Raw genomic sequence first — 10,134 nt, 5'->3', positions numbered from 1 at the left:
TTAACCAACAGTTAATGAAACGTTCCCAAATATACATATATCTTATAATCCAAGAACTATGAGCAGCTATATAACATACAAAGCCCCGCGCTGGGCAATCTTTTAATTTCGACAAGGACAAGTTTAGCAGCAGCATTTTGTATATGGGAGTGCAGCCAGCATCTTTGAATGTAAAAGTCAGACATATGGAGAAGGACGATCAAAGACGGAAGGAATCAAGCGAATAGGAAGGGGGCGAAGGAGTGAGACAAGGGAGAAGGACAAACAAAGTCTTTCTCAACAATCAGAAAAAGACCACCAGTTTGTCTTACATTCCAATGCTTTTCAAGTTTCCTAATTAATTGTTTTACATTTTCTTTTGATATTGTCAGGTAGTAGAGTAGGAACGACCGAAATGCAGATATAAGAATGATGAACCTCATGACACAACACATGACACACACAGCAGAGAAACATAGAGAAAGAGAGAGATGGCTGCAGTCGAGGAAACCAGTAAGTTCTCCGAAGCGTATCCAATGAAAGGTGGAGATGGCCCCAACAGCTATGCCAACAACTCAACTTTTCAGGTTTATATGAATTCATTTCAAAATTTATTATTTTGTATTTGCACTTTTATCGAAGTCCTTGATCTCTTTGTATACGAAATTCAGAACAAACTAAGGAACAATCAGTAACTTGAACAATGATTTTGTATTCGTATATCCTTGTAGAAAGGATATGTGGCTGCTGCCAAGGAACTCTTAAGCAAGGCAGTTGCAGAAAAGCTCGACACAGACGTGTTGTTATCTTCTAAAACCTTTTTCATTGCTGATTTGGGTTGCTCTGTTGGGCCAAACACATTTACCGCGGTTGAGAACATACTCGAAGCTGTGGAATTCAAGTTTCAGAGCCAAGGGCTGAATTCGCAGATCCCTGAATTTCAAGTCTTCTTTAATGATCATACTCTAAATGATTTCAACAGGCTCTTCAAATCCCTCCCGCAGACCAGGCGATACTATGCTGCGGGCGTGCCTGGTTCTTTCTACAGTCGCCTATTTCCTAATGCTTCTATTCATTTTTTTCATTCAGCTTTTGCCCTTCAGTGGCTTTCTAGAGTACCAAAACAGGTGGTGGACAAAAACAGTTCAGCATGGAACAAAGGACGAGTCCATTACTCAAACTCCACTGATGAAGTCGTAAGGGCTTACGAAGCACAACATGCTGAGGACATGGAGTGCTTTCTGAATGCCAGGGCACAAGAGATCGCAGATGGAGGAATGATGGTTCTCGTCATTCCAGGTCGGCCCAATACTCTTCCTCATTCTGACTCTTTGGTAAACGTGTCCTTTCAACTTATGGGGTCTTGCCTCATGGACATGGCTAGGAAGGTGAGCAATGGTATTTCTATTTCTCACTTTGCTTTCATTTACATAAGAAATTTTGTTTATGGCTTCCATGTGTTTCTTTGCGCAGGGATTAGTAAGTGAAGAGAAAGTAGATACATTTAACATTCCCGTGTATACCATGACTTCCCAAGAACTGGAAGCTGCTGTAGAAAGAAATGAACATTTTAGTTTAAAGAAGTTGGAAACAATACCTCGCCCCCTGGCATCTCCCACTGTCTCTCCAATCCAACTCGTTGTATCTCACATAAGAGCTGGCTTTGAGGAAATGATCAAGCAGCAATTCGGAGAAGAAATCTTAGATGAGCTCTTTGACTCGTATCTCAAGAAACTTGAAGAGCAACCCTCCATCATTGCGTCAGGGACTGAAAGTACAATTATCTTTCTTGCCGTGCTGAAGCGCAAGTAAAATGATGCGAACATGATGTTTCAGTACTCATGAAGATGCTGTTAAATTTCATTTGCTTCATTGTTATGCTAGTTTTCTTTTTTATTCAACTAAGTGGCATAAAACCACTATACGAGTCTTAGCTCAAGTGGTTTGGGAAGGACGAGATGGAAATGTCGGATTCCCCTTGTAACCGAAAATTCACCTGCAGAATATGTTGTTATTATAATCTGTTCGAAAACCTTTGGCTTCACATGTTAAGCTAGCCTTCCAATTTTTCTTACAGTGCATCATTACAATTGGCTATTAGTTTTGCTTTTAATTGTGTTTCTAACATACTTCATTAATTCAGAAATTAATTAGCACCAGTCAATTTTCTACGTTCAACAATGCATTGAAGGATTCGTGTTGAGGCACCTTTGCCAAAGCACAAGAGTTTCTCTCCAACTAGGAGGCCAATCATGACGCGACATGTGTCAGGATCATAATAAAACTACTAAAGTCCCACATTGACCACGGACGAAAGTGTCCTCAACTATAAAAGGAGACCATTATTAGAACTTACTAAAGATGATTATGCTTGAATCTTTGTATAATGTAAATTCTACAGTATTAATGAGAACTCCTCTACCCTCATGGACCAGGGGTGGTTTCGTCATGGCAATCCACCTTTTCAGGAAGACTCACAAAGTCATTTCACAAACACTAGGAATAACACAGAACGTGTCATGTGGAATACAGGCTTGGAATTCGTTCTCAACCTGGAATTCGTTCTCAACCATTGGGCAAACCATGGCCGTTCATATCTTGCTGATAATTGACCTAGCAGAGTTTTATTATGCATCATTGGTTTGAAAAAAGTAGAGACCCTTTAATCTACCAACAATTAGTGTAGCGTTCCCAAATATGCATACATCTTATATTCCAAGAACTGTAGGCAGCTATATAACATAGAAAGCCCCGTGCTTGGCAATATTTTAGTTTCGACATGGACAAGTTTAGCAGCAACATTTTGGATATGGGGATGCAAACAGCATCTTTGAAGGTAAAAGTCAGACATACAGAGAAGGACGATCAAAGATGGAAGGAATCAAGCAAATAGGAAGGGGGCGAAGGAGGGAGACAAGGGAGAAGGGCAAACAAAGACTTTCTCAACAATCAGAAAAAGACCACCAGTTTGTCTTACTTTCCAATGCTTTCACGTTTCCTAAATTTTTATTGTTTTACTTTGTCTTTTCATAGCGTCAAGTAGTAGAGTAGGAACGGCCGAAATGCAGATACTCCTAAGAATAATGACCCCCCATGATACAATACATGACATACACAACAGAGAAACATAGAAGAAGAGAGAGATGGCTGCAGTCGAGGAAACAAGTAAGTTCTCCAAAGAGTATCCAATGAAAGATGGAGATGGCCCCAACAGCTATGCCAACAACTCAATTTTGCAGGTTTATATGAATTCATTTCAAAGTTTCTTATTTTGTAGTGCTCGCTTTTATCCAATTCCTTGATCTCTTTGTATACGAAATTCAGGACTAAGGAACAACCGGTAAATCGAACAATGATTTTGTATTTTGTAAATCCTTGCAGAAAGGAACGGTGGATGGTGCCAAAGAACTTTTAAGCAAGGCAGTTGCAGAAAAGCTCGACTTGTTATCTTCTAACACCTTTTACAGCTGATTTGGGTTGCTCTGTCGGGCCAAACACATTTATTGCTGTTGAAAACATAATCGAAGCTGTGGAATTCAAGTTTCAGAGCCAAGGGCTGAATTCACAGATCCCTGAATTTCAGGTCTTCTTTAACGATAATACTCTGAATGATTTTAACAGGCTCTTCAAATCCCTCCAGCAGATCAGGGAATACTACGGTGCGGGCGTGCCTGGTTCTTTCTATGGTCGTCTATTTCCTAGTACGTCTATTCATTTTTTTCATTCAATTTTTGCCCTTCATTGGCTTTCTAGAGTACCGAAAGAGGTGGTGGACAAAAACAGTCCAGCATGGAACAAAGGACGCATTCATTACTCAAACTCCCCTGATGAAGTCGTAAGGGCTTACGAAGCTCAACATGCTGAGGACATGGAGTGCTTTCTGAATGCCAGGGCACAAGAGATTGCAGACGGAGGAATGATGGTACTCGTCATTCCAGGCCGGCCCAATACTCTTCCTCCTTCTGATTCTCTGGGAAATGTGAGCTTTCAACTTATTGGGTCTTGCCTCATGGACATGGCTAGGAAGGTGAACAATGGTATTTCTATTTCTCGTTTTGCGTTCAATTACACAAGAAATTTTATTTATGGCTTCCATGTGTTTTTCCTTTGCGCAGGGAGTAGTAGGTGAAGAGAAAGCAGATACATTTAACATTCCTGTGTATTACATGACTCCCCAAGAACTGGAAGCTGCTGTAGAAAGAAATGAATATTTTAGTTTAAAGAAGTTGGAAACAGTACCTCACACTCCGATTCCTCCCACTGTCTCTCCAATCCAACTCGTTGTATCTCACGCGAGAGCTGCCTTTGAGGAAGTCATCAAGCAGCAATTCGGAGAAGAAATCTTAGATGAGCTCTTTGACTCGTATCTCAAGAAACTTGAAGAGCAACCCTCCATCATTGCTTCAGGGACTGAAACTGCAGTTATCTTTCTTGCCGTTCTTAAGCGCAAGTAAAATGATACGAGCATGACGTTTCAGAGTACTCCTGAAGATGTTGTTAAATTGCATTAAACCGCTGTACGAGTCGTTGCTCTAATGGCTTGGGAAGGACGCGATGGAAATGTCGGATTCCCCTTGAAACCAAAAATTCGCTGCAGGAGAGAGATACTCTCTAGCCTGCAGAAAATGTTATTATTAAAATATGTTTGAAAACCTTTGGATTCATATATAATGCATTGAGTTATATTAAGCTGCCTTCCAATTTGTCTTACACTGCATCATTACAATTGGCTATTAATTTTGCTTTTAATTGAAGGGGTAGGATTTATCATAGGATATACCACCCGCATGAGAATGTTGAACCTCTTAATTATCTATGTGATAATTAGATGAAAATCAAGAGATACTCATATATAAATTTGTTTGGGATCTTCATGGGCGTTTTAGTCATTGTACTTCATTCCTAAGCACTATATAAGGAGGTTTTGGGGAAGAGAGAAAAATAAGCAAGAAACACAAATTTTCTCGTAGTTCAAAAATTCTAGTTATGACACACTCTGATCCTGATGTCATCTGAATATCAGGATGGACACGTGTTGGTTGACACCTGAGGGTGATGAAAGCCATCCTAACATGCTTATGTTGAGAACATGTAAGACATGCTTGCAATTTATGCCGAAAAGAAAAACTTAAATAAAAATGCATAACTTTAAATGTTAAAAATATGCGAATGCATGAATAATGTTCATAGCATGCCACTAAACAAGATTACCAGCAAAAGGAAATACCATGAAAAACGTTTTGAAAAACCATGCAACTCTTAAGACGCTAGGGAATCCTAAAAAATCCCTAGAATAAGCTGTAGATGCAAAGGAAGGAACATGATCCCACCTATGAGAGCCAACATGATCAACCCCATAATTAGCTAAGGAATCAGCAATCTGATTGCCCTCTCGAAAAATATGAGAAAAAAATGAGAATTCATTTTAGCTAAGAGAGCCAGACCATCTAACCAATGAACCCTAAGACACCATGACACCAATGAACTTAAAAAAGAAAGAAAATGAACAGCCAATGACGAATCACATTCAATCCATAAATAAAACCAGCCTTGAGACTAGTCTGTTGAAAACATACTCGAAGTTGTGGAATTAAAGTATCCAACCCAAGGGCTGAGCTCACAAATCCCTGAATTTCAAGTCTTCTTCAATGATCATACTCTAAATGATTTTAACAAGCTCTTCAATTTCCTCCCGCAAAACAGGTGAAATATCTCACATCGGCCGTATTTCTGAAAAAAAAGAGCTTAAATATTTCAACACCTGGTTCTTTCTACGACTGCCTATTTACTAGTGCTTCTATTAACATTTTTTCACTCATCTTAAGCCTTTCAGTACCAAAAAGAGGTAATGGACAAAAATAGCCCCGGCAGGAAACAAAGGACAAATCCATTACTCAAATACTCTACTGTTGCTTATTGCTTTGGGAATAGGTAACCCCTCTCTCCCCTCCTCCTTAAAACACTTCAATCCACTCAGGCAATTCGACCTAAGACGAGCCCGATGGAAAAGTAGGCAATAATTATTTAGCCCAACGCCCTGCCTGTGTGACTATTGACCCTGAAAATTACAAAACCTACGTGGCGCGCAGGCCGAGTAACTAATGAGCTAACTACGTCATTCGGTTGATGCGGGGTGTGCCAACTCGTCGGCCAAGCTCGGCCGAGGAGTAAAATTTGTTGATGTTGCGTTGAGCGCGTTGTTGACTTCTTTATCTTTCGACTGCGGTCGAGGAAGGAACAAATCTCGGCCTTTAGATTCTTGAGCCTGAAGACAAGGCTGCTAGTTCTGCGCAGTTCAATATCAAATTCGACTTTCAATGTGCCAAATGTAGTAACTTGTAACACCTCACTTTGCCGAGAAGGCTAATGAGATGACCTCTGCCAATAAGGATTCAAAAATCATTCTCGACCGAGACTTGGATAGATAACCAGTCGGCCTCGACGCAGTGCTGTTTATCCAAACTGAAGATGTTCGCCGCGGTCGGCTGATTCTACGGCAACAGTGTTGTTTATCCAAACTGAAGGTGTGTTGGCGAAAAAAGAAAATAAAAAAAAATCTCAAGGTGTTTGAGAGGTTTGCGCAGGGCAGTTGTGTGTTGAATTGGAGGTCCCTTGAATGTCTTCTGCCGCTTTGTATTTATAGGGACGTGCCTTGATGAACACGCTGTGAATTTGTTGTCGTGACTTAGGAGTACCTAATCGGAATAAATAATATTCCTATGAATATTATTCCAAAGGAGCAACACACCTTGATAACTGTCATCCACCTACGATAACCATGCAATCAGATCAATTTACAAGCACATGGAACTCTTCCATGGCATTTTAAATAACCGTGCAATGTTTAGACCCATATTCACGTCCAAGTGCATGCATTTGGAATTACCATTCCAGATAAGCTTCTTTAAACTTCCACGTAGAGACCATAAAAAGCTCATTTTTTCATGCCGTCTCATCCATGCAAACCATTTGCAAATCAAATGTCACGATGTGATCCTGATCACCATCATCCACCTACTGCATCATTTCACCTTTATCCAATGCAAGGATTGATTTTAAATGAAATTAATTCATTCGTAATTTTCATTGCCGCATGAGTCTTACAAACATCCCAAACCCGTTTGAACTGTACCTCCAAGTTGGAAATATGATTTGCCTCATCACTTATCTTTAAACAACCAGCTGGATATAGCTAATATTAGGCTTAGATAATCTAATATATATTAAGAGATAATATTATGATTAAAACCACAATATTATCCCTCAATAATAATTGAAAATCATCTCAACCACTTTATCATCCAATGGTCTAAAACTCTACTCATCCAAAGGCCACGATTGCTCAGGTCGATGATGTAAAATCGGATCCAAACATTGCCCCCAGTTTCCTTAAGCTTTGGCTCGTAAGCCGAATGTTCAAGGAAATTAATTTCTCTAACTGCTCACGAGCACAGCAGCATCGAAAAATATATTGAATTCAAATGACTACCGAAGCCTCCTCACCGAAGACACCCAGGCAAGTCTTGCTTAAGTTTTCACCTGGGCCGAAGAATTTCCAAATTATTAGGACAACCTACTTTTTCAAGTTTATTGGTCGAGAAGTACATGGCCGAGAAATCTGTCATCGACCTCGACATACAACCTTCGGTCATTGAACTGATGTCGAACTCACAACTCTTCTTTCGGCCGAAGTACAATTTCCTTGGACTTGAGAACTGCCCCAGAGCAAAACTATATGTGGTTGCCTAGAATGCATGCACCATTTGTGACCGACTTTTAGTTCTAACTCCAAGCATGAATGCACTTATAGTAGAACGAATTTTCCTTGGTAGCCCATCAACACGAGGAACTTTGAATAGGGCTAATACATATAAGCTTTCGGCTGACATCACCATCGGCTATATGGCTGACATCAATGTCGGCTCTATAGCCGACTTAGAACACCATCAGCGCAATAACCATGGCGAAGAAGTACCTTCAGACGTCCTTAGGCTTTCTTACCATCCTTTGGCTACCATCATTTCTATACTAGGCTCGTCAAACACTTCACCTAAAAGCTTTGTAATAACTCCAACCGTCAACTCCATCTTGTTGAAACATTAATCCTGGGGCATCAATCCTCGGCCATGACGAACGAATATCTCTTTTTTTTTTTCGACTTTTTTTTTTTCCAAGGAGATTCCTTGAATGTGTGTGACGACCGAGTGGAAAAACTGCACCCCTATGGCCGAGCACCATTACCACGTCAATCCCATGACTGAGCACCATGGCCAAAAGGTTTAATGGCCAAATGACCTTTTTGTTTTGATATGCCTACATGCTCATGTGCCATAAACCCATGCAAGTGCAGGCACACTATCTTTTCTCGGCGAATGCATTAAATGATTAAGCCGAGCACACCACTTACTGCTCCCTTATTTCTTTACATCGGCTTGCATAGCCGTATGTTTAAGAAAATAATTTATTCATTATATATATATATATATATATTTTTTTTAGTAGCAAATGAAAATAAAAGTGGCCGAACCATAATCAGGAGGAGGCCAACGATGCTTTATTCCAAGCCGAGATCTTTTTATATCAAAATTTTCAAATTGATTTCACTCTAGGCCGAATAAAGAATTTTCTCCAAATATTTGTAACTTGGCGAAAATTTTTTCATTTTCGGCCACCGAATGTGTTGAACAATTATTATGCCCCACAAGCATAATTTCAACTTTTAATTCAAACAACTTAGCCAAATGGGATTTCTCTATATCGGCTTTATCACCAATAACCATGTCAATTGGCGTAGTTTCGGCATCTAAAACCATGTCTCCAATTACCATATCAATTGATGTGGTTTTATGGTCTGAAGTCGTGTATTGGTCTTGTTCGTCATTGAAACACTCCTCTGACGAATCATTTTCTGAGTCAATTTTTGGCTCAAAAGCTTGAACATTTTCTTCCAGGCCTACCACACTTTCAGTCTCGACCAAAAAAATAGGTGGCCTTTGTTATTCGGCCAAATTAACAATTTTCTTAGGCCGATGTCTGATTATGGCCGGAGTGGAAAATTGCCTCTCGGTCTTTTCAACCAACCATTCCTTAAATGGAATTGATTTGTAGTCGAAAACGTAAGGAAAATATTCTCCATCTAGCCATGCATTAAATCGAGCCCTATCTTCATTTACCCATTGCTCTTGCAGGGTAACAAGAGCTTTTATTCTCAACATGTAAGCGAATGACTTTTGCATCTCTCTATGGCCACGAAGAACTTTTTCCACTTCTAAAGATCTTTTTCGTTCCTCATTGTGTTTTTTCAATTCCTCTAGGCGCTCGTACAATTAGCTACATTGAGCCATATTGAAATCTTGATATATCATGTGAACTTCGTAGTTTTAACACTGTGTCCCACTGGGCATGCCAAAATGTTGACCCTAAAAATTACAAAACCTACGTGGTGCGTAGGCCGAGTAACTAATGAGTTAACTACGTCATTCGGTTGATGCGGGATGTGCCAACTCGTCGACCGAGCTCGATCGAGGAGTAAAATTTGTTGATGTTGCGTTGAGCGCGTTACTGACTTCTTTATCTTGCGACTGCGGCCTAGGAAGGGACAAATCTCGGCCTTTGGATTCTCGAGCCTGAAAATAAGGCTGCTAGTTCTGCGAAGTTCAATATCAAATTCGGCTTTCAATGTGCCGAATGTAGTAACTTGTAACACCTCACTTCGCCGAGAAGGCTAATGAGATGACCTCTGCCAATAAGGATTCAAAAATCCTTCTCGACCGAGACTTGAATAGATAACCAGTCGGCCTCGACGCAGTGCTGTTTATCCAAATTGAAGATGTTTGCCGCGATCGGCTAATTCTACGGCAATAGTGCTGTTTATCCAAACTGAAGATGTTCGCCGGTTGCCTTCACAGTGCTGTTTATCCAAACTGAAGGTGTGTTGGCGAAAAAAGAAAATAAAAAAAATTTCAAGGTGTTTGAGAGGTTTGCGCAGGGCAGTTATGTGTTGAATTGGAGGTCCCTCGAATGTCCTCTGCCGCTTTGTATTTATAGGGACGTGCCTTGATGAACACGCTGTGAATTTGTTGCCGTGAATTAGGAGTATCCAATCGGAATAAATAATATTCCTATGAATATTATTCCAAAGGAGCAACACACCTT

At 40.2% G+C, this 10,134-nt stretch overlaps 1 protein-coding gene and 1 pseudogene across 1 annotated transcript; both read left to right on the top strand.

Moving 5' to 3' along the window:
• Positions 1 to 464: 464 nt before the first annotated feature.
• On the top strand, positions 465 to 1,969 carry LOC137713991 (loganic acid O-methyltransferase-like). The gene is made up of 3 exons (XM_068453352.1): positions 465 to 566; positions 711 to 1,367; positions 1,453 to 1,969. The coding sequence occupies exons 1-3, from the start codon at positions 471 to 473 to the stop codon at positions 1,789 to 1,791; spliced, it is 1,092 nt and encodes a 363-aa protein (XP_068309453.1). The 5' UTR covers positions 465 to 470; the 3' UTR covers positions 1,792 to 1,969.
• A 1,147-nt stretch (positions 1,970 to 3,116) lies between these two features.
• Positions 3,117 to 4,433, top strand: LOC137711908 (loganic acid O-methyltransferase-like; annotated as a pseudogene).
• Positions 4,434 to 10,134: the final 5,701 nt, after the last annotated feature.

This window comes from Pyrus communis, chromosome 13, assembly GCF_963583255.1.
Source record: "Pyrus communis chromosome 13, drPyrComm1.1, whole genome shotgun sequence".
Lineage (NCBI taxonomy): Eukaryota > Viridiplantae > Streptophyta > Magnoliopsida > Rosales > Rosaceae > Pyrus > Pyrus communis.
Note: the sequence above shows the minus strand (reverse complement) of the source record. Positions and strands in the feature narration are given on the sequence as shown.